The following is a 25354-nucleotide window of genomic DNA, read 5'->3' as shown; positions in this document are numbered from 1 at the left end:
GGTGAGAGTTGTAGGGGACATGCCAAACTTCTTAAGCCTTCTAAGGAAGTAGAGGCGTTGGTGTGCTTTCCTGGTCGTTGCTTCAGTATGGGTGGTCGAGGAGAAGTTGTTGGTGAGATTGACTCCTGGGAATGTGAAGCTTTCAACCATCTCTACTTCGGCGCCGTCAATGCAGACTGGGGTGTGTGAACCGCTTCACTTCCTGATGTTGGTCACCATCTCCTTTGTCTTGCTGACATTGAGAGAAAGGTGTTATATCGACACCAGGGCACAATGTTCCCAATCTTCTTTCCTGTACTCCGTCTCATCATTATTTGGCATCCAGTCGAAAAACTGAACTGAAATGTTTCGTAAACAATAGACAATAGGTGCAGGAGTAGGTCATTTGGCCCTTCGAGCCAACACCGCCATTCAATGGGATCATGGCATGATCGATCAGTACCCCCCCCCCCCCCCCCCCCCCCCCCCTGCCTTCTCCCCATATCCCCTGACTGCTATTTTTAAGAGCCCTATCTAGCTCTCTCTTGAAAGCATCCAGAGAACCTGCCTCCACCGCCCTCTGAGGCAGAGAATTCCACGGACTCACCACTCTATGTGAGAAAAAGTGTTTCCTCGTCTCCGTTCTAAATGGCTTACTCCTTATTCTTAAACTGTGGCCCCTGGTTCTGGATACCCCCAACATCGGGAACATGTTTCCTGCCTCTAGCGTGTCCAAGCCCTCGAGTCCTGGCAACATCCTTGTTAATCTTCTCTGCATTCTTTCCCGCTTGACAACATATTTTCTATAAAATGGTGCCCAAAACTGAACACAATACTCTAAATGCAGCCTCACCAACACCTTATGCAACTGCAACACAATTTGCCAACATCTATGCTCAATACTCTGATTGATGAAGGCCAATTCGTCAAAAGCCTTTTTGACCACCCTGTCCCTCCCACATCCATCTGCTCAACAACACTCCAAAACTTTCCAAAATGCAACAGCTCACATTCAAATATATTAAATTGGACGTACATGGTAAATGGTAGGGAATTGAAGAATACAGTTGAACAGAGGGATCTGGGTATACTGGGTATAACCGTGCATAGTTCCTTGAAGGTGGAATCTCATATAGATATGGTGGTAAAGAAAGCTTTTGGTATGCTAGCCTTTATAAATCAGAGCATTGAGTATAGAAGCTGGGATGTAATGTTAAAATTGTACAAGGCATTGGTGAGACCAAACCTGGAGTATGGTGTACAATTTTGGTCGCCAAATTATAGGAAGGATGTCAACAAAATAGAGTGAGTACAGAGGAGATTTACTAGAATGTTGCCTGGGTTTCAACAACTAAGTTACAGAGATAGGTTGAATAAATTAGGTCTTTATTCTCTGGAGCGCAGAAGGTTAAGGGGGGACCTGATAGAGGTCTTTAAAATGATGAGAGGGATAGACAGAGTTGATGTGGACAAGCTTTTCCCTTTGAGAATAGGGAAGATTCAAACAAGAGGACATGACTTCAGAATTAAGGGACAGAAGTTTAGGGGTAATATGAGGGGGAACTTCTTTACGCAGAGAGTGGTAGTGGTGTGGAATGAGCTTCCAGTGGAAGTGGTGGAGGCAGGTTCATTGGTATCATTTAAAAATAAATTGGATAGGCATATGGATGAGAAGGGAATGGAGGGTTATGGTACGAGTGCAGGCAGGTGGGACTAAGGGGAAAAAAATTTGTTCGGCATGGACTTGTAGGGCTGAGATGGCCTGTTTCCGTGCTGTAATTGTTATATGGTTATATGGTTATATGGTTAAATTCCATCAACCCACTTGTCCAGCTGATCAAGATCCTGCAGCAATTTTTCACAACCAAGTCAAAGTCAAATTTATTCATCACATGGACCAACCAAGGTACAGTGAAATTAATTTGCCATGCAGTGATACAGTTGGAAAAAAAAACATCTTCACTATCTACACTTTTGTGTCATCTGGAAACTTGCTAATCTTGCCATGTACATTCTCATCAAAATCATTTGCATTGAAATCTTCTTTTATGCTTGTAGAAAATTGCAAAGTTAGAAAAGTCACCGAAAGCGAAAGGTAAAAGCGATGAAGGAGATGACGCTGATGATGAAGAGGATGATGATGAAGATGAGGAGTGAGTTATTCTTCCCTTTCCGTTCTAAACCAGACAACTTGAACTGTGGATGCCTCTTTTCTCCAGCACAGGTTCAAACACTTGCCAAGTGTACGAGAAACATTTATGTGTCAAGATTTTGGTGCAATGTCCTCCATCAGTATTGAGTATTCATTCTGAAGAAGTGTCTCGACCCGAAATGTTCCCATTCCTTCTCTCCTGGCTATCTTCTGTAGAGTATAGAAGTTAGGAGGTTATGTTACAGTTAGACAAGCCATTGGTGAGGCCCCATTTAGAGTATTGTGTTCAGTTTTTGGTCACCATGATATAGGAGAGATATTGTTAAACATAGAAAATAGGTGCAGGAGTAGGCCATTCGGCCCTTCGAGCCTGCACCGCCATTCAATATGATCATGGCTGATCATCTAACTCAGTATCCTGTACTTGCCTTCTCTCCATACCCCCTGATCCCTTTAGCCACAATGCTAAATGGCTGGAAAGGGTGCAGAGAATTACTAGGGTGTTGCCAGGACAAGGGCGAGGTTGAGCAGGCTTTGACTTTATTCCTTGGAGCGCAGGAGGATGAGGGGCGATCCTATGAAAGTGTACAAGATCATGAATAGATAGGATAAATTCACAGTCTTTTATCCAGTGTTGGGGAATCGGGAATCAGAGGGCATGTTTAAGGTGAGGGGCGAAAGATTTAATAGGAACCTGAGGGGCTACGTCTTCACATTGCGGGTGGTCGGTGTATATAACGAGCTGCGAGAGAGAGTTGACGCAGAAATTATCACAACATTTAAGAAACATTTGAACAGGTACATATGGGCTAAACGCAGTTACGTGGGACTAGTGTAGATGGGGCATGTTGGTTGGCGAGGGCAGGTTGGGTTAAGGGCCGATTTCCACACTGTATGATTCTTAATGACTCCAAGATTTATTCTTATGAATATCATGTATTTTCATGGAAAGATAGACAAAAGGTGCAGGGGTAGGCCATTCGGCCTTTCGAGCCAGCACCACCATTCAATATGATCATGGCTGATCATCCAAAATCAGTACCCCGTTCCTGCCTTCTCCCCATATCCCTTGCTTTTGTTAGCCCTAAGAGCTATACCTAACTCTCTCTTGAAAACATCCAGCAAATTAGCCTCCACTGCCTTCTGATGGCAGAGAATTCTACAGATTCACAACTCTCTGGGTGAGAAATTCCTCATCTCAGTGGCTTACCCCTTATGTTTACACTGTGACCCCTGATTCGGGACTGCCCCAACATCGGGAACAAATTTCCTGCATCTAGAGTGTCGAATCCCTTAAGAATCTTACTTGTTTCTGTAAGATTCCCGCTCATCCTCCTGAATTCCAGTGAATATAAGCCCAATGGACCATTCTTTAGGTCTCAGGAGAATGTGGATTGGTGATGAACATGGTTACAGGTTGAGACCCATTTTCAAACCGTTGGGTCTGACCATCTGTAGGTCAGACTGGATAAGTACCGTGAAAGACATTTGTGAAAATGATATAGAGTTATGGAATCAAAGCAGCACAGAAACATGCCCTTCGGCCCAACCAGTCCATGCTGGTCAAGATGTCTTACATAGAAACATAGAAAATAGGTGTAGGAGGAGGCCATTCGGCCCTTCAAGCCACCACCGCCATTCATTGTGATCATGGCTGATCGTCCCCTATCAAAAACCCGTGCCTGCCTTCTCCCCATATCCCTTGACTCTGCTAGCCCCTAGAGCTCTATCTAACTCTCTCTTAAATCCATCCAGTGACTTGGCCTCCACTGCTCTCTGTGGCAGGGAATTCCATAAATTCACAACTCACTGGGTGAAAAAGTTTTTTCTCACCTCAGTCTTAAATGACCCCTTTATTCTAAGACTGTGACTCCTGGTTCTGGACTCACCCAACATTGGGAACATTTTTCCTGCATCTAGCTTGTCCAATCCTTTTGTAATTCTATATGTTTCTATAAGATCCCCCCTCATCCATCTAAACTCCAGTGAATATAAGCCTAGTCTTTTCAATCTTTCCTCAAATGACAGTCCCGCCATTCCAGGGATCAATCTCGTGAACCTACGCTGCACTGCCTCAATCGCAAGGATGTCCTTCCTCAAATTAGGAGACCAAAACTGTACACAATACTCCAGATGTGCTCTCACCAGAGCCCTATACAACTGCAGAAGAACCTCTTTACTCCTATACTGAAATCCTCTTGTTATGAAGGCCAACATTCCATTACCTAAACTAGCCCCATTGACAACTAAATAATTTGTTCTTCCAACAATTTCTAGTTTCATGGTCACAATTACTAGATTAACACTCCGGATTTATTTAGTTTGTTCAATTAAAATTCCCGAGCTGCTGTATTAGATTGAAATTCATGTTTCTGGATCAATAGCTAAACCCAACGTGCTGGAGGAACTTAGCGGGTCAGACAGCATCTACAGTGGCAATGGGCAAATGATGGTTGTGGAATCAAGTCCGATGGCTTCTGTTGCCATAGCTGCTATATGACCAGACCTCGTAGGACTGTCCTGGAGTGCAGAGTCTTGCAGAGCTTATGTTGCCACGGACGGACAAATGCAATAGCCTGAGTAGAGGGGAGGTTTGCTGAGGGATTTGCGTTGTAAACATCAAAAAATGCAGCACAGGAACGGGCTCTCTGTGGAATTCTCCGCCACAGAGGGCGGTGGAGGCCGGTTCTCTGGATGCTTTCTAGAGAGAGCTAGATAGGGCTCTTAAAAATAGCAGAGTCAGGGGATATGGGGAGAAGGCAGGAACGGGGTACTGATTGAGGATGATCAGCCATGATCACATTGAATGGCAGTGCTGGCTCGAAGGGCCAAATGGCCTACTCCTGCACCTATTGTCTATTGTCTCTTCTGCTCACAATGCTTGTGCAAAACATGATGCCAAGATCAGATCTGATCGACCTATCATAACCCATATCCCTCCATTCTCTGCATATCCATGTGCCTATCCAAAAGCCTCTTAAGTGTCACTATCATATCCGCCTCCACAACCACTCCCTGCAACGTGTTCTAGGAACTCACCACCCTCTGTCTAATAAAACGTGCCCCACACATCGGATTTAAACTCCCCCTCCCCGATCATCTTATACCTATGCCCTCTAGTATTGGATATTTCCACCCTGGGATAAAGATTCTGACTTTCTGCCTGATGTTGCCCTGCATATAAACTTTGCCCCTCAGTGAAGTTTGTAAAGGTGTTCATTATAAACTTGCACAGTTGTGTGTGTATATATATAAATTGCACAATTTACAGGGTGACAGAGTGGCGCAGCGGTAGAGCTGCTGCCTCACAGCGCCAGAGATCCTGGTTCGTTCCTGACTGTGGGTGCTGTCTGTACAGCAGCATCACAGGCACATAAACTAAGACAAAGTACTGAAATAAATTATACATAAATGACTCGTAAAAATTGTAGGAGAAAGAGAACTGCAACAAAAAAAACAAGGCATTAATGCAAAACACAACGAGGGAAAAAAATCATCACTCTATTTAGACTTTAGGGATTAACTAATTAATTAATTAATTAATTGATTCATAAGTTTATTGGCCAAGTATGTTCACATACAAGGAATTTGCCTTGGTGCTCCGCTCGTGACAACCTGAAGTACAGTAGACAAAAATGCTAGAGAAACTCAGCAGGTGAGGCATCTATGGAGCGAAGGAATAGGTGACGTTTCGGGTCGATACCCTCCTTCAGTCTGAAGAAGGGTCTCGACCCGAAACGTCACCAATTCCTTCGCTCCATAGATGTTTCGGGTCGAGACCCTTCTTCAGACTGAAGGAGGGTCTCGACCCGAAATGTCACCTATTCCTCCTCTCCATAGATGCGGCCTCACCCGCTGAGTTTCTCCAGCATTTTTGTTTACCTTCGATTTTTCCAGCATCTGCAGTTCTTTCTTAAACATGACATACAGTAACAATGGCAACATACAAGAATGGCAAATAAAATATTAATAATAAAACATGCTAATTTAAACATTTGAATTAAATAAAATACCAGAGCAAGAAGAGGATACAGATTTTTGGTTATTGAGTAGAGCAACTACTCGTGGAAAAAAAGCTGTTTTTATATCTGGCTGTGGCAGCTTTGACAGTCCGGAGTTGCCTTCCAGAGGGAAGTGAATCAAAGAGTTTGTGGCCAGGGTGAGAGGGGTCAGAGGTGATCTTAGCCGCTCGTTTCCTGGCCCTTGCAGTGTACAGTGTACCCGCTCGCTTCTTGTCCCTCACGGCGCGGAAACAGACCCTTCGGCCCACCAAGTCCGCGCCGACCAGGGGTGGGGAACCTATGGCCTTAAGACCACATGTGGCCTTCTAGGCCATTAAGGGCGGCCTTTTGAATGAATCCAAATTTTGTAGAACAAATCTTTTTATTTTTATTAATGTTTTGTTTGTCTTTTAGAAACATAGAAACATAGAAATTAGGTGCAGGAGTAGGCCATTCGGCCCTTCGAGCCTGCACCGCCATTCAATATGATCATGGCTGATCATCCAACTCAGTATCCCGTACCTGCCTTCTCTCCATACCCCCTGATCCCCTTAGCCAGAAGGGCCACATCTAACTCCCTCTTAAATATAGCCAATGAACTGGCCTCAACTACCCTCTGTGGCAGAGTTCCAGAGATTCACCACTCTCTGTGTGAAAAAAGTTCTTCTCATCTCGGTTTTAAAGGATTTCCCCCTTATCCTTAAGCTGTGACCCCTTGTCCTGGACTTCCCCCAACATCGGGAACAATTTTATTATTTTCATTTTAATCTTAAAATGAACGTATTTAAAATACCAAAGAGTAAAAGAAGATTCAACAAAATAATCCTCCCTGACTGATGGCCACAATGAAAAGATTAGTAAGTCATGAGGGCTATTTTAACAAATTAATGTACATTTTGAAGCATATCTAATTGCAGTTTCTTGGATGCGGCCTTATAGATTACAGCTAACTTAATGCGGCCTTCCGACATGAAAATGTTCCCCACCCCTGCCCTGTACACGAGCACCATCCAATGACCTTGGGACAATTTCCAATCCATCTAAGACAATTAACGTACAAACCTGTACACCTTTGGAGTGTGGGGGGGGGAATCTGGAGTACCTGGCGAAAGCCCACATGGTCACAAGGGGAGAACGTTCAAATCCCGTACAGACTACAGCTGGAGTCAGGATGGAACCCGGGTCCCTGGCTCCGTAAAGCAGCGACTCTACTGCTGTGCCACTGCGCTGCCCGAAGCTATTACGGAAATGCAAATTACTAGCAATCTTATACAGTGATGTATCTTCTCCCACTGAATTTGCCGTGTTGCATTTCAGCGAAGAGGAGGAGGAGGAGGAGGAAGATGCTGATGACGAGGATGTGGCAGAGGATGAGGATGATGATGAAGAGGAGATGGCAAAGACTCTTCCAAAGAAAACAGTCAATGTGAGTTAAGATAACTCTTTGTATATATAGCTTGCCAAATCCCTGCAATATGTGTGGACAATATCTTGTGTCTCTACGATCAAGTCAGTGATCAGAGGAGATGATGGGAGCACTAAGCTCTGATGGAAGTCAAATGTAGGTTCCTTACAGTCAGACATGTTAATTTATAAAGGGAAAACGGAAATAGACATTAGACAATAGACAATAGGTGCAGGAGTAGGCCATTCGGCCCTTCGTGCCAGCACCGCCATTCAATGTGATCATGGCTGATCATCCACAATCAGTACCCCGTTCCTGCCTTCTCCCCATATCCCTTGACTACGCTATCTTTAAGAGCTCTATTGAACTCTCTCTTGAAAGTGTTCAGAATGGCAGAACAGTTAAACGAGTCTTTGGTTCTGTCTTCACTAAGGAAGACACAAACAATCTCCCAGAACTGAAAGAAATCCACATTAGTCAGTAGATGGTGTTGAGACTGAAGGCAGATAAATCCCCAGGGCCTGATGGTCTGCATCCCAGAGTGCTCAAGGAGGTTGCCCTAGAAATCGTGGATGCATTGGTGATCATTTTCCAATGCTTTGTGCATTTTCCAATGTTGCAGTACCAGTGGACTGGAGGGTAGCCAATGTAGCTCCACTTTGTAAGAAAGGAGGGAGAGAGAAAACAGGGAATTATAGACCTTGCATCGGTAATGGGGAAGATGCTGGAGTCGATTATTAAAGATGTTATAGCAGCGCATTTGGAAAGTTCAACATGGATTTATGAAGGAGAAATCATCCTTGACTAATCTACTTGAATTATTTGAGGATGTAGCAAGTAGAATGGATAAGGGAGAGCGTTCAAGAAGGAACTGCAGATGCTGGAAAATCGAAGTTACACAAAATTGCTGGAGAAACTCAGCGGGTGCAGCAGCATCTATGGAGCGAAGGAAATAGGCAACGTTTCGGGCCAAAACCCTTCTTCAGACTCAAGAGTCTGAAGAAGGGTTTCGGCCCGAAACGTCGCCTATTTCCTTCGCTCCATAGATGCTGCTGCACCCGCTGAGTTTCTCCAGCAATTTTGTGTACCTTGGATAAGGGAGAGCCTTTGGATGTGCTGTATCTGGACTTTCAAAAAGCCTTTGACAAGGTTCCACTCAAGAGATTAGTGTGCAAAATTAGAGCACATGGTATTGGGGGTAGGGTATTTACATGGATAGAGAACTGGTTGGCAAGCAGGAAGCCAAGAGTAGGAATTAACAGGTCCTGTTCAGAATGGCAGGCAGTGACTAGTGGGGTGCCGCAAGGCTCGGTGCTGGGACCCCAGTTATTTACAATATATATATTAACGATTTAGACGAGGGAATTAAATGTGACATCTCCACGTATGTGGATGACATAAAGCTGAGTGGCAGCGTGAGCTGAGATGAGGATGCTATGAGGCTGCAGGGTGACTTGGATAGGTTAGGTTAGTGGGCAGATACATGACAGATGCAAATTAATGTGGATAAATGTGAAGCTATCCACTTTGGTGGTAAGAACAGGAAGGCAGGTTATTGTCTGAATGGTGTCAGATTAGGAAAAGGGGAGGTGCAAAGAGACCTGGGTGTGCTTGTACATCAGTCACTGAACGTAAGCATGCAGGCAGTGAAGATAGCTAATGGCATGTTGGCCTTCATTGCGAGAGGATTTGAGTTTCAGAGCAAGGAGGTCCTACTGCAGTTGTACAGGGCCCTGGTGAGACCGGAACATGGAGCACTGTGTGCAATTTTGGTCTCCTAATTTGAGGAAGGACATTATTGCTATTGAGGGAGTGCAGCGTAGGTTCACCAGGTTAATTCCTGGGATTGCGGGACTGACATATGATGAAAGAATGGGTTGACTGGGCTTGTATTCACTGGAAATTAGAAGGATGAGAGGAGTTCTTATAGTAACATATAACATTCTTAAAGGATTGGACAGGCTAGATGCAGGAAAAATGTTCCCCATGTTGGGGGAGTCCAGAACCAGGGGTCACGGTTTAAGAATAAGGAGTAAGCCATTTAGAACTGAGATGAGGAAAAACCTCTTCACCCGGAGAGTTGTGAATCTGTGGAATTCTCTGCCACAGAAGGCCGTGGAGGCCAATTCACTGGATGTTTTCAAGAGATTTAGGTCTTAGGGCTAATGGAATCAAGGGATATGGAGAAAAGGCAGGAATGGGGTACTGATTTTGGATGATCAGCTGGCTCGAAGGGCTGAATGGCCTACCCCTGCACTTTCTTTTCTATGTTTCTACGTCCTCTCTGTTGCAGCAGGGAGTTGGGATGAGGTGATTAACAGGGAAGGACACGAGTTGTGCAGATAGACACCTCATAGATATTTGGTTAAGAAGGAACTGCAGATGCTGGAAAAATCGAAGGTGGACGAAAATGATGGAGAAACCCAGCAGGTGAGGCAGCATCTATGGAGCGAAGGAAATAGGCGACGTTTCGGGTCCTTCGCTCCATAGATGCTGCCTCACCCGCTGAGTTTCTCCAGCATGTTTGCACTGCTTCTCATCCTGAAGCTTGATCACTATCTCCTTTGTCTTGCAGACATTGAGGGAGAGGTTGGTGTCTTGACACCAGGTGACAAGGTTCTCAATCTCCTTTCTCTCCTCCGTCTTGTCATTATTTGATATCCGGCCAACCACGGAGATGTTGTCTGCGAATTTGTAAATTGTGTTTGCTTGCTTTGATTGCACAGTCATGAGTGTATAAGGAGTAGAGAAGGGGGGCAAAAAAAACGTATCCTCACGAGGCACCAATGTTGAGGATTGTCATAGAGGGACGATTTGTCACCTATCCTCACTGATTGTAGTCTAACTCAGCGGGTCAGGCAGAACCTTTGGAGAACATGGAGAGGCGATGTTTCGGGTCAGGTCTTCTTAAGAGTGATTCGTAGAAACATAGAACCATAGAAACATAGAAATTAGGTGCAGGAGTAGGCCATTCGGCCCTTCGAGCCTGCACCGCCATTCAATATGATCGTGGCTGATCATCCAACTCAGTATCCTGTACCTGCCTTCTCTCCATACCCTCTGATCCCCTTGGCCACAAGGGCCACATCTAACTCCCTCTTAAATATAGCCAATGAACTGGCCTCAACTTCCCTCTGTGGCAGAGAGTTCCAGAGATTCAAGGGCCTGTCCCACTTGGCGATATTTTTCGCCGACTGACTGACGTATCGAGGTCGCTGAAAGATTTTGAACATTTCAAAATCCGGCGGCAACAAAAAAAATGTTGCGACACTTGGAGACAGCGCGCGCCAATACGTCATCACGCGTCGTCACCGCCGCATCACGCCGCGACATTTTCGGTGATCCGATATGTCAGTCAATGATGCCGACAGTCGGCGAAAAAATCGCCAAGTGGGACAGGCCCTTAAGAGACTATCAGTCTGAACAAGGGTCCCGGCCTTAAATGTCACCTTATCCATGTTCTCCAGGGATACTGCCTGGACCACTGAGTAATGCCCCTGTCCCACTTAGGAAACCTGAACGGAAACCTCTGGAGACTTTGCGCCCCACCCAAGGTTTCCGTGTGGTTCCCGGAGGTTGCAGGTGGTTGCTGGAGGTTACAGGTAGTGGAAGCAGGTAGGGAGACTGACAAAAACCTCCGGGAACCACACGGGAACCTTGGGTGGGGCACAAAGTCTCCAGAGGTTTCCATTCAGGTTTCCTAAATAGGACGTGCATTAGTCTCGCACTTTGTGCCCTTTTGTGTAAACAGCTTGTGCAGTTCTTTGTTTCTACTTTTAAACTGCTGGAGGAACTCGGCAAGTCAAGCAGCTTCTGTGCAGGGAAATGGTCACCCTTGCATTTGCACCCCTTTGTGTTCTCCATGTACCACCTTGTTTGCTGTATCCACTCTTCCATCCCGTACCTGACTCATCTGCCAATGATCCACCTCGTCTGGATCCATCTTTATAACTTAATATCTTGCCTTTATAACAAGAGGGATATAGGAGCAAAGAGGTCCTTCTGCAGTTGTACAGAACCCTAGTGAGACCACACCTGGAGTATTGTGTGCAGTTTGGGTCCCCTAATTTGAGGAAGGGCATTCTTGCTATTGAGGGAGTGCAGCGTAGGTTTACAAGGTTAATTCCCGGGATGGCGGGACTGTCATATGCTGAGAGAATGGAGCAGCTGGGCTTGTACACTCTGGAGTTTAGAAGGATGAGAGGCAATCTCATTGAAACATAAGATTGTTAAGGGCTTGGACACGCTAGAGGCAGGAAACATGTTCCCGATGTTAGGGGAGTCCAGAACCAGGGGCCACAGTTTAAAAGTAAGGAGTAAGCCATTTAGAACGTAGACGAGGAAACACCTTTTCTCACAGAGAGTGGCGAGTGTGGAATTCTCTGCCTTTCTCCAGAGAGCGGTGGAGGCAGGTTCTCTGGATGCTTTCAAGAGAGAGCTAGATAGGGCTCTTAAAAATAGCGGACTATGGGGATATGGGGAAAAGGCAGGAACGGGCTACTGATTGGGGATGATCAGCCATGATCACAGTGAATGGCGGTGCTGGCTCGAAAGGCCAAATGGCCTGCTCCTGCACCTATTGTCTATTGTCTATTGTTTCGTGCTCAAGATTTGGTGTCCCAGTAACATTCCCATCTTCACAAATGCAACCAAAGCAGAAGAGCTTGCTGATCCCAACATTGCTATTTCTAGAACGGTTTGACGTCAAGCGAACGCATCGTATAAAGGCATGTCCTTCATCGAGCTCAGTGGAAATTATAGCTGCTGTGCGTCACATTAAAATGGGAGACTTTGAACAGCAGCTGAATCAGGGTCTGGTGTCAAAAACGTTTGTGTAACACGTCCTCATCTCACAGAGGTGTATAAAATCATGAGGGGAAGAGGGTGAATGGTACCTTTTACCAAGCGTAGGGGAATTAAAAACCAGAGGACATATATTTACCATGAGCCAGGCAAGATTTGATACGAACCTGAGAGGCAACTTTATCACTCATGGTAAAGTGGTCATATGGGTGGTGGTCATATGGAACGAGCTACCAGAGGATGTAGTTGAGGCAGGGACTATAACAGCATTTAAAATACATTTGGACAGTTTCATTGTATGGGAAGGAACACCAAAGATAGACACTAAATGCTGGAGTAACTCAGTGGGTCAGGCAGCATCTCTGGAGAAAAGGAATGGAGAAAACGCAGCCCGCCCCCGTCCGTGAACACAACCCACCGCCGCACCCGCCCGCGGAACACAGCCCACACTCTGCTGCTTCAGCTTTAATCTGGGCGGCTTCTGAACATGCCCACGGACTCAGCCCCACCTCCGGGAATTTATTCTCCAGTGGGTGCCAGAAGGGGCCTTACCTTCATGGTGACTGACAGGCGAGAAGACCAATCTGCTGATCTCACGATTATTTAAACCTTCATAGCTTTTGTAATGTTCCACCGATCTGAACAAAACTTGGTGCGCTTGGAGCAGAGGAGAACGGTGAGTAAGGTGGCGGAAAAATCCTAGCGATATAGGTTACCGTTTTTGTGCAAATTTAAAAACAACACAGGCCGGAAGTGGTCAAGATGAGAGTTTTAGTAGTAGTATAGATGGGCTAAATGCAGGCAGGTGGGACTACGTAGATGGAGCATGTTGGTTGTCAGCAGCAAGTTGGGCCATGTCGGACTATGTTTCCATGCTGTAAAACACTATGAATCTAACTTCATAGGGGCATCGAGTCATCCAGCAGAAAAACAGCCCTTCAGCACAAATCGTCAATGCCAACCAAGATGCCTCATCTAAGCTCGTCCCATTTTCCAGTGTTTGGACCAAATCCCTCTCAACCTTTCCTCTGCATGCATCTGTCCAATGTTATGAGGTGTTTGGCATGTGAGACCCCACATGTTGCAGATCTACGAGGAAATATCCGGAAGTGGCGGCGCTGTTAACAGCTGCGGCTCGCCTGCAGTCCGTCTGTCTTTACTTTTTTCTGTTGTTTTTTTTGTCTTGTTTTGGTTAAGTTTTTAGTTTGTTGGGTTGTGTTAGAGGGGGTGGAACATGTTCTCTGTCTCTTCCTTCGGGGGAATGCGACTTTTTCATGTCGTATCCCCCTTCTCTGCCTCCGTCTGCGCTGAGGCCTAATGGCGGAGCTGGCGGCCTCCAGCCTGCGACTGACCCCGAGGCTCCGGAGGCAGAGCCAGCCAGGACTTACCAACGAGAGGCTGGCCGTCTTCGGGGCTGAGCAGCGGTGGCCCGACTTGCTGGTGCGGCGTTCTGGCTTTCGGCGGCGGCCTGGGGCTGATGCAGCGGGACTCGGAGCTGAGACTGCGGGACCCGAAGCTGGGGCGGCGGCCTGGAGCTGGGGTGGCTGCCCAGAGCTGGGGCAGCAGCCCGGAGCGGAGACTGCGAGACCCGGAGTTGGGGCGGCGGCCCGGAGCGGAGACTACAGGACCTGGAGCTGGGGCGGCGACCTGGAGCTGGGGCATCGGCCTGGAGCTGGGGCATCGGCCTGGAGCTGGGGCAGCGGCCCGGTGCGGAGACTGCGTGACCTGGAGCTGGGGCGGCGGCCCGGAGCTTATGCTGTGGCGGGCCGTCTCGGAGCGGAGATGGCGTTCCGGCTTTCGGCAGCGGCGACATCACCACGGAGGTCCGCTGGACTGGAGAGCGGCATCTCCGGCCTGGATCGATCGCCTCAGCGCAGAGGGAGAACAAGGAGGGAAGAGATGGAAACTAAGACTTTGCCTCCATCACAGTGAGGATGTGCTTGGTGAACTCACTGTGGTGGATGTTTAATTTGTGTTTATTGTATGTTTTGTTATTATTGATTCTGTGTATGACTGCAGGCAACATAATTTCGTTCAGACCGTAAGGTCTGAATGACAATAAAGGATCTATCTATCTATCTATCTAAATATGATCATAAGTGATAGGAGCAGAATTAGGCCATTTGGCCCATCAAGTCTACTCCGCCGTTCGATCATGGCTGATCTATCTCTCCCTCCAAACCCCATTCTCCTGCCTTCTCCCCGTAACCTCTGACACCCGTAAGATGATGACTGGAACTAACTGGATTGCCCTGCTGAGAAACTGTGTACCTAATAAATCAAGTGATCTTTTTCCGTGTTGTAGTAAGTTTACAATAATGAAATAAATTGACACGAAAAATCGCACGCCAGCTGAAAAGATAGGAGAGCCAGATTCATGAGAGAAAGAAGCGGTGCTTCTGGCTGCGGCACGGCGGAGACTTTAAATCTTCGACCGCCGGCCTGCGGCCTACACCAACAGTCTCCGGTGGGGAGGCACCGATCCCGGACTTACCTGGACTCTTGCCTTGTCTACTCATCTAGACGCCTGACCCCTGAAGAGTATTTCTGATCTGTCGGACAGGTGTTTGGGGATTTTTCTTTATTATAGAGAGAATTCTTCTATCAACAACTTTAGATCTTCCTTGGCCTGGCTGCCAGCCCCTTTGCGATTAGTAAGCTCACCAGTGCTCTCTTTCTTCTTAATAATGTTCCAAAAGGTTGATTTTGGTAAGCCGAAGGTTTGGCTAATGTCTCTTTAACAGTTTTATTCATGTTTCTCAGTCTCATAATGGCTTCTTTGACTTTCATTGACACAACCTTGGCCCTCATGTTGATAAACAGCAATAAAAGTTTCCAACGGTGATGGAAAGACTGGAGGAAAGACTAGGCTCTGAGAGCTCTCTTATACCTGCATTAAGGAGGCATTTAAACACACATGAACAATTACAAACACCTGTGAAACCATGTGACCCAAACATTATGGTGCCCTGAAATGGGGGGGGGGGGGACTATGTATAAACACAGCTGTAATTTTTACATGGTGAAACCAAAATGTATAAAAATGCCCTTTAATAAAATCTGACAAGTTGCTGCCTTACAGCGCCAGAGACCCGGGTTTGATCCTGACCACGGGTGCTCTCTGTACGGCGTTTGTATGTTCTCCCTGTGAAAACCACGTGGGTTTTCTCCGCCTGCTCTGGTTTCCTCCCACACCCCAAAGATGTGTAGGTTTGTGGGTTAATTGGCTTCTGTAAATTGTCCCTAGTGTGTCGGGTAGAAATGGTATACAGCTGATCGCTGGTCGGCGTGGACCTGCTGGCGAAGGGCCTGTTTCCACGCAGTATCTCTAAACTAAATTAAGGAAGTAAGCGATCTGGACTACCTGGGTTAAGTGAAGGACCCAAACCACCCCAGCAACGGACTGTTCCAGCTGCTACGTTCAGGCAAACGCCTCCGCTGCCACGTAGAAAAACCAGAGAGAATGAGACGGAGTTTCTTCTCACAGGCCATCAGGACTGTAAACTCTGATCTCACTGGGGCGTAATTACTGTTGTGGCTTTAAAAAAAAATGTAAATACTGGTTCTGTTGTGTTGTTCTGTTGTTTTGCACAATCCCGCAGGCATTGCCACTTTCATTTCACCGTACATCTTGCATGTGCATGTGACAAATAAAATTCAGTGAGGTGTCCTGCACCATACAGCCACTAGGGTGTGCAGTTGCCTCTGTTACCACAGTTTGTATTCTGGTCTTTGGTAATCAGTGGCCAAAAGATCAGTTCCACATCCCCTCTACCCTCTAGGTCAAAATGTCAGGTTCCTATTAAATCTTTCCCCTCTTACCTTAAACCTTTGTCTCTTGGTCCTTGATTGGATAGGTCAATAGACAATAGACAATAGGTGCAGGAGTAGGCCATTCTGCCCTTCGAGCCAGCACCGCCATTCACTGTGATCATGGCTGATCATCCCCAATCAGTACCCCGTTCCTGCCTTCTCCCCATATCCCCTGACTCCGCTATCTTTCAGAGCCCTTTCTACCTCTCGCTTGAAAGCATCCAGAGAACCTGCCTCCACCACCCGCTGAGGCAGAGAATTCCACAGACTCACCACTCTCTGTGAGAAAAAGTGTTTCATCGTCTCCGTTCTAAATGGCTTACTCCTTATTCTTAAACTGTGGCCCCTGGTTCTGGACTCTCCCAACATCGGAAAAATGTTTCCTGGCTCTAGCGTGTCCAACCCCTTAACAATCTTATATATCTCAATGAGATATCCTCTCATCCTTCTAAACGCCAGAGTGTACAAACCCAGCTGCTCCATTCTCTCAGTATATGGCAGTCCCGCCATCCCGGGAATTAATCTTGTAAACCTACACTGCACTCCCTCAATAGCAAGAATGTCCTTCCTCATTATGCATCTCCTGCAACGTTCCCTACTCCGACCCTCCCTCCCCTCCACCCCCCTACCAATTTATCTCTTGAAATGCATCATCATCCATGGCTCTCCGAGTCAACCTGGGCTCTGTCGCAAAATGTGTAGGAAGGAACTACAGATTAAACCGAAGATAGACATAAAAAGCTGGAGTAATTCAGCGGGTCAAACAGCATCTCTGGAGAAAAGGTGACATTTTGGGTCTGAAGAAGGGTAATGAACAGAAACGCCATCTATTTCTTTTCTCCAGACATGCTGCCAGGCCCACTAAGTTATTCCAGCTTTTTGTGTCTATCTTGGGATCTGCCAGCTGGTTTGTGTGCTGATATCTCACATCAGATGTTTGTGCAATTCATACTAACACAGCAGTTCATTACAGAAGCTTAGAGAGTCATAGTCACACAGTGTCAAAACTGGCCCGTCAGCCTAACTTGCGCTCACTGACCAACATGTCCCATCTGCGCTAGTCCCACCTCCCAGTGTTTGGCCTATACCCCTCTAAACCTATCCTATCCGTGTACCTGTCTAATTGTTTCTTAAACATTGTGATAGTTCCTGCCTCAAGTACCTCCTCTGGCAGCTCGTTCCATACACAAGTTCAAGTTCAAGTTTATTCGTCACATACACATACGAGATGTGCAGTGAAATGAAAAGTGTGGCAATGCTCGCGGACATTGTGCAAAAAACAAACAAACTACAAACAGAATGGAACAGAATCACATGTTCTTGTACATATTACATGTTGCATATTGTGGGAGGAAGGGAAAGGGGAAAAAATGCAGTAATTATGAAAGAAACAGTAGAATGGCACAGTAAAGTTAGTCCGTGGTGAGGCGCCACCCTTTGAGTGAAAAAGCCACTCCTCTATTAAATCTCCCCCCTCTCACCAACTTTAAACTATGTCCTCTGGTTCTTAATTAAGAAAGAACTGCAGATGTTGGTAAAATCGAAGGTAGACAAAAAATACTGGAGAAACTCAGTGGGTGAGGCAGCATCTATGGAGAGAAGGAATTGGCAACGTTTCGGGTTGAGACCCTTCTTCAGACTAAGTCTGACTAGGTCTCGACCCAAAACGTTGCCAATTCCTTCTCTCCATAGATGCCGCCTAACCCGCTGAGTTCCTCCAGCATCTTTTGTCTACCTCCTCTGGTTCTTGATTCCCCTACACTAGGCAAGAGACTCCGTCCATTTACCCGATCTATTCCTCTCATGATTTTTGCACACCTCTATAAGATCACCCCTCATCCTCCTGTGCTCCAATAAAGTTCCAGCCTGCCCAACCTCTCCCTATAACTCAGGTCCTTGAGTCCAGCAACATCCTCGTAAATATTCTCTGCGCCCTTACAAGCTTGACAGCATGTTTCGTATAACATATAAAGGAAGATTTAACTTTAATCAATCAAATCTACTCAAATTTAAAAAAACAAAATCAGTACAGAGGGGTTATTTTCAGTGAACATAAAACATCACCAGAAAGCTGCCTGGGTTAAAGGGTTTCATTTATCAGGATGCTGTCTGCATTGGAGGGTTTCAGATACAAGGACAAGTGGATTGTGAAATAGACTTGGATTGTTTTCTCGGGGCATCGGAGGTTGAGGGGAGACGTGATAAAAGTATATAAAATTATGGGAGTCATAGATAGGGTTGACCAGTGTTTCTCAACCTTTTTACCCTTGTGGAACCCTAGCAATAGTTTTCATGTCTCAGGGAACCCCTATTAAACAATTACAGGTGCACAACCTTTTATCCGAAAGCCTTGGGACCAGACACTTGTCGGATTTCGGACATTTTCGGATTTCCGAATGGAAGATTTTTAGCGTAGATTAGGTAGGTAGCGCGGGCGGCTTGAAAAGTCTGGAGCAGCTGCCTCCTCCCCGGAGACCGGGAGAATCATTGCATAAATGTTAGTCAGTTAGTTTGGAGGGATTTTATGTGGTGGTGGTGGAGTAGGGGTGAAGGGGGAAACTTTAATTCTTAGTCCCCTACCTGGTCGGCGACTCCCAACCTCGCGGAGCTGGGGGCTCCGTCCGGCCGCGGGCGGCGCCGGTTGCAGCTCCGACCCCGGCAACTCTACCCCTGGCTGCGCGGCTCCAAATCCAGCGACGCTCCGCGAATGTTGGGTCGGCAGCCACAGCGCTCCGGAGCTTGCCGCACGGCGACCCGGTAAGGCATTGCCCGCTCCCCGCTGGTGTCCCAGCGCTGCGACGCCGCCGACTCCCAACATTCGCGGAGCTGGGGCGTCTGGCCGCGGGCCGCGCTGGATTTGGAGCGCCTCGCAGCCAGGGGTAGAGTTGCCGGGGTCGGAGCTACAACCGGCGCCGCCCGCGGCCCCACCGGCCACAGCGCTGCGGAGCTTACTGCACGGCGACCCGGTAAGGCATTGACCGCTCCCCGCCTCTCCGACCAGGTAGGGGACTAAGAATTAAAGTTTACCCCTTCATCCCCCCTTCACATAAAAGCCCTCCAAACTAACTGACTACCATTTAAGCAATGATTTACAGATGTTTAAGCGTCTCCCGGTCTCCGGGGAGGAGGCAGCCGCTACAGTAGTACAGACCTGGGTTGACCGTGGGTCGTTTCGGGTCAAGTTTGGCTTTTTTGTGTACCTTCGATTTTCCAGCATCTGCAGTTCCTTCTTAAACACTGATTGGGGATGATCACAGTGAATGGCGGTGCTGGCTTGAAGGGCCGAGTGGTCTGCACCTAGTGTCACACTGGCTCCATATTGACGTCGTTAAATATATTCCCTATGGTTATTATACTTTTAAATGATACAACAGGTTGAAGACTTTATTATAATACCCAAGAATTTTCCAAGAATATGAAATTAAACACAAAAATGACACAAAATGCATTTACAAATGATTAGCCTATGTATCACTCGTTCTCTCGGAACCCATAGCGAACTCTCGTGGAACCCAAGCGTTCCGGGGAACCCCAGTTGAGAAATGCTGGTGTAGACAGTGTGAATCTTTTTCCCAGGGTGGAAATGTCCAACACTAGGGGGGCATAGCTATAAGGTGAGAGGGGGGCAGTTTAATGGACAGGGGTGGGCAACCTTGTTCTGCAATGGGACCAGGACGCATGTCTGTGAGCGGATGGCAGGCCACATCTATCACGTGTACACATGGATCCCGCCCCTTCGAGGTCGCCACATGGAGCACTGGCCTCTAGTTACGGGCGCTCGCCAACATGGCGAACCTACGGACCGTTGCCTTGGCTCTGTCCTGAAGACAGTGGCTCAAATACTCACACTCACTCGTCCCCCGGCCTATTGACAACCCCGATCCCGACAGTGAAGCGGAGACACAGAAGGTGCGCGGCCATGCCGGCGGCTTTGCGCAGGATGCCGTACAGCCAGTGCTCGGCGGCCCCGCCATTGCAGCCGCTAGCACAGGCCGCCTTGCGTCTCCGTGCCTGGGTGCCGCGAGTCCTCGGGCCCGGGAGGTACCGGAGATGACGGAAGTCTGCGGGCCAGATGATTACGGAAAACATAAATACGCCTGCGGGCCGGATGATTTTGGGTTACGGGCCGCATTCGGCCCGGGGGCCATATGTTGCCGACCCCTGGATTATGAGAGCAGTTTAACTTGGCTGAGGAGACGACTCACGGCCATACAGGCGACATCCCGGCGACCATGTGGCAACAGCCTAGTCGCTTGTTGTCGCCTAAAAAAATCGTCCGAGTGGGACAGGCCCTTTACTACCTGTGCATAATCAATGTGACTGTCCAAAAGTCTTTTAAATGCTCAAGAAAACACACCAACACTTCTACTTCCTAAAGGGCCGGTCCCACTTGGCCATCATTTGCGCGTCACGCAGATGACACGCAAAGATTTGGGACATCACAAAATGCTACGACGCAGCATGCACCATGCGCGCATCATGCGTCGTGCGTCATGACTCGTAAATGATGTAGCGTAAATTATGCACAAATGACGGCCAAGTGGGACAGGCCCTTAAGAAGGCTGAGGGAGTTCAGCATGTCCCCAACGACCCTCACCTGCACATCTTTGGGAAAACATGAAAACATAAGAATAAGGGGGAGGCCATTTGGGACTGAGATGAGGAAAAGCATTTTCACCCACAGAGTTGTGAATCTGTGGAATTCTCTGCCACAGAAGGCAGTGGAGGCCAATTCACTGGATGTTTTCAAGAGCGAGTTAGATCTAGGGCCGAATGGCCTACTGCACCTATTGTCTATTGTCTATAACTTGTTCCATTTGATCTTATTGGATTGTGCATGTCGGGTTGATTGCATTCGTCGAAACAGGGCGGACCACGTGAAGGTTGCAATCTCCCACCCCAGTCCTGGGGTAATTCAGCGGGTCAATAGACAATAGGCTTACTCTAAATGGCTTACTCCTTATTCGTAAACTGTGGCCCCTGGTTCTGGACTCCCCCAACATCGGGAACATGTTTCCTGCCTCTAGCGTGTCCAAGCCCTTAACAATCTTATATGTTTCAATGAGATACCGTCTCATCCTTCTAAACTCCAGAGTGTACAAGCCCAGTTGATCCATTCTCTCAGCATATGACAGTCCCGCCATCCCAGGAATTAATCTTGTAAACCTAAGCTGCACTCCCTCAATAGTAAGAATGTCCTTCCTCAAATTAGGGGACCAAAACTGTACACAATACTCCAGGTGTGGTCTCACTAAGGCTCTGTACAACGGCAGAAGCCCCAGAAATAGTGGATGCATTAGTGATAATTTTTCAAAACTCTTTAGATTTTGGAGTAGTTCCTGAGGATATAAGGGTAGCTAATGTAACCTAAACTTTATAAAAAGGGAGAGTAAACGGGGAATTACAGACCAGTTAGTCTAACATTGGTAGTGGGGAAACTGCTAGAGTCAGTTATTAAAGATGGGATAGCAGCACATTTGGAAAGTGGTGAAATCATTGGACAAAGTCAGCATGGATTTATGAAAGGTGAATCATGTCTGACGAATCTTATAGAATTTTTCGAGGATGTAACTAGTAGCGTGGATAGGGGAGAACCAGTGGATGTGTTATATCTGGACTTCCAGAAGGCTTTCGACAAGGTCCCACACAAGAGATTAGTATACAAACTTAAAGCACACGGTATTGGGGGTTCAGTATTGATGTGGATAGAGAACTGGCTGGCAAACAGGAAGCAAAGAGTAGGAGTAAACGTGTCCTTTTCACAATGGCAGGCAGTGACTAGTGGGGTACCGCAAGGCTCAGTGCTGGGACCCCAGCTATTTACAATATATATTAATGATTTGGACAAGGGAATTGAATGCAACATCTCCAAGTTTGCGGATGACACAAAGCTGGGGGGCAGTGTTAGCTGTGACGAGGATGCTAGGAGGCTGCAAGATGACTTGGATAGGCTGGGTGAGTGGGCAAATGCATGGCAGATGCAGTATAATGTGGATAAATGTGATGTTATCCATTTTGGTGGCAAAAGCAGGAAAGTAGACTATCTGAATGTTGGCCGATTAGGAAATGGGGAGATGCAATGAGACCTGGGTGTCATGGTACACCAGTCATTGAAAGTAGGCATGCAGGTGCAGCAGGCAGTGAAGAAAGCGAATGTTAGCATTCATAGCAAAAGGATTTGAGTATAGGAGCAGGGAGGTTCTACTGCAGTTGTACAGGGTCTTGGTGAGAGTATTGCGTACAGTTTTCCTCTCCTAATCTGAGAACGGACATTCTTGCCATACAGGCAGTACAGAGTAGGTTCACCAGACTGATTCCTGGGATGTCAGGACTTTAATATGAAGAAAGACTGGATAGACTCGGCTTGTACTCACTAGAATTTAGAAGATTGCGGGGGATCTTATAGAAACTTACAAAATTCTTAAGGGGTTGGATAGGCTAGATGCAAGAAGATTGTTCCTGATGTTGGGGAAGTCCAGAACAAGGGGTCACAAGGATAAGGGGGAAATCTTTTAGGACTGATATGAGAAAAACATTTTTTACACAAAATCTCTGGAATTCTCTGCCACAGAAGGTAGTTGAGGCCAGTTCATTGGCTATATTTAAGAGGGAGTTAGATGTGGCCCTTGTGGCTAAAGGGATCAGGGGGTATATATGGAGAGAAAGCAGGTACACGATACTGAGTTGGATGGTCAGCCATGATCATATTGAATGGCGGTGCAGGCTCGAAGGGCCGAATGGCCTACTCCTGCACCTATTTTCTATGTTTCTATGACCTCTTTGCTCCTATATTCGATTCCTCTTGTTATAAAGGCCAACATGGCATTCGGAGAACACGGAGAGCTGATTTTTGTAATCGGGACCTTTCTTCCGAACGGGCAGTGCAGACGGCTATTGACTCGGCATGAGAGGTGAGGACAGTTTTGCCGCTCATCCCGACGGGTCAAGCCGCCCCCTTCCCAGGCTTGACGGCGACCCCCAGTTCCCAGGGTGAAACACGATTCCGGAAAGTTCCCGAGCTGATCACATAATGAGCGAGTGTAACGCTTATGCTTGCCGCTTCTGTTTCCCCCCCTCCCCTTCTTCTCATCTGCGGAATCCCACGCAGAAACATACAGAGGGGTCGCGGGCAGTGCTTTGATCTAAGGCTAGTTGTGTTGCACCTTGTGTTGAGAGCCACCTTTTTTTTTTCACCCCCCCCCCCGCCTCCTTTCTCTCTGCGACATTCGTGCGTTAATCTCTTGAGTTGAAAATAAAAAGCCCAGGTGCACCGAGAGACCAACAAAAGCACCAGTTGGAAGTGAATGTGGCCATATCATCAGCTGGGGGGGTGGGAGAGAAAAGAAAACACCCTTTGTTCACTTGCGCCTTTTTTTTTCTTGGCATGAAGAGCGACTGGGGAATTACTGACTGAAAGCGAAGGAGAGATTACAAAGCTGGACCCATATGATTAAATTCAAAACCATATATTTCAACAGGTTGGGAGCTTGTCTCAAGTTAAACGATTGAAACGTACAATTTTAGACTGCTGGACATGGCTATTAGCTTTTTTTTTACAAAACAAATCTAATAGCCATTTCTGCGCCGTGTATCATTTTCTTCAGACAATTTTTATTGAAGCCGATTGGTAATGTTTTAAATTTCCACTTGAATGTGTGAAGAAGGAAAACAAGAACTTGTATTTATATTACCCCCGTCCGTGACCTAATACGCCCCAGTCGAATCGTTGGGTTACAGTCACTAACTACTTTGATAAATGGCACGGAATGTGAGGACTGCAGGTCCCCCCCCAATATATTTGATAATCTCTTCGTACAGATGTCACTTGCCGGGGATAGATGCTCCACAGGTGACGGGAGAGGACTCTCTTGCCCATAAAGTCATGGAACTAAAACAGTATGGAAACAAGCGCTTTGGCCAAACTGGCCCATGCCGAACAGTGGCTTCAATGGTGCCTTATTTGTCACATGCAACTACACAGCCGAAACGTTGCCTATTTCCTTCGCTCCATAGATGCTGCTGCACCCGCTGAGTTTCTCCAGCACTTTTGTCTACCTTCGATTTTCCAGCATCTGCAGTTCCTTCTTATACACAGTGAAGTTGTCTTTGCCACAGAAGACTGTGGAGGCCAAGTCAATGGGTATTTTTAAGGCAGAGATAAATAGATTCTCGATTAGTATGGTTGTCAGAGATTATGGAGAGAAGCCAGGAGAATGGGGTTGCGAGGGAAGTCTGAAGAAGGGTCTCGACCCGAAACGTCGCCCATTCCTTCTCCCCAGAGATGCTGCCTGTCCCGCTGCGTTACTCCAGCTTTTTTTGTCTCTCTTCGATAGATAAGCCATGATTGAAGAGCGGAGTAGACTTGATAGGCCAAACGGCCTAATTAGTTTACGAATTAGTTTAAGAATAAGGGGTTTGGACTGTGATGAGGAAAGTTGTGAAACTGTGGAATTCTCTGCCACAGAAGGCAGTGGAGGCCAATTATTTGGATGTTTTCAAGAGAGAGTTAGATAGAGCTCTTAGGGCTAAAGGAATCGAGGGATAGGGGGAGAAAGCAGGAATGGGGTACTGATTTTGGATGATCAGCCATGATCATCCTTGAGGGAGTTAGATGTGGCCCTTGTGGCTGAGGGGATCAGAGGGTATGGAGAGAAGGCAGGTACGGGATACTGAGTTGGATGATCAGCCACGATCATATTGAATGGCGGTGCAGGCTCGAAGGGCCGAATGGCCTACTCCTGCACCTAATTTCTATGTTTCTATGATCACATTGAATGGAGGTGCTGGCTCGAAGGGCTGAATGGCCTACTTCTTTACCTATTGTCTATTGTCTAAAATACTATTTATTTTTCTATGTTCTAATTCGACTCCAATCACTTATTATCCTATCACCTATCACTATGCAGGCAGCCCCATGTTCTGGCGCCATTTCCAACATCCGGTCCACCCACACGTTCGACCTACTGGAGTAGCTCCCAATCCAAGTAAGCCCCAGGCTTCTGCCGAGCCTGCCTCCAACACCTTCATACGGATCAGCCCGTGACCCAACGTCCCTCTCCTCAACTTCCAAGTTGGCATTGTGGGCTAGAACCATTTTCCTGCATTTGGCCCTCCCTTCCATATATAAAACATAGAACAGTACAGAACAAGTGGGAGCATGGATGAATTACAACAATTGTTCATCCCAGTTTGGCAAAATAA

The 25354-nt window shown here is 47.0% G+C and overlaps 1 protein-coding gene across 3 annotated transcripts in view; it reads left to right on the top strand.

Moving 5' to 3' along the window:
• Positions 1-25354, top strand: part of LOC129694088 (nucleophosmin-like) — a 124967-nt gene that overhangs the window by 31398 nt on the left and 68215 nt on the right. For all 3 annotated transcript variants that reach the window (XM_055630812.1, XM_055630814.1, XM_055630813.1), the window contains exons 6-7: positions 2038-2132; positions 7450-7558. In XM_055630812.1, coding sequence (XP_055486787.1) covers positions 2038-2132; positions 7450-7558 — 204 coding nt within the window. The remainder of the gene's footprint in view (positions 1-2037; positions 2133-7449; positions 7559-25354) is intronic.

The sequence above is a fragment of the Leucoraja erinacea genome, unplaced genomic scaffold (assembly GCF_028641065.1).
Source record: "Leucoraja erinacea ecotype New England unplaced genomic scaffold, Leri_hhj_1 Leri_53S, whole genome shotgun sequence".
In the NCBI taxonomy this organism is placed as follows: domain Eukaryota; kingdom Metazoa; phylum Chordata; class Chondrichthyes; order Rajiformes; family Rajidae; genus Leucoraja; species Leucoraja erinaceus.
The sequence above is the reverse complement of the archived record's forward strand: the minus strand, read 5'-3'. Positions and strand labels throughout refer to the sequence as shown.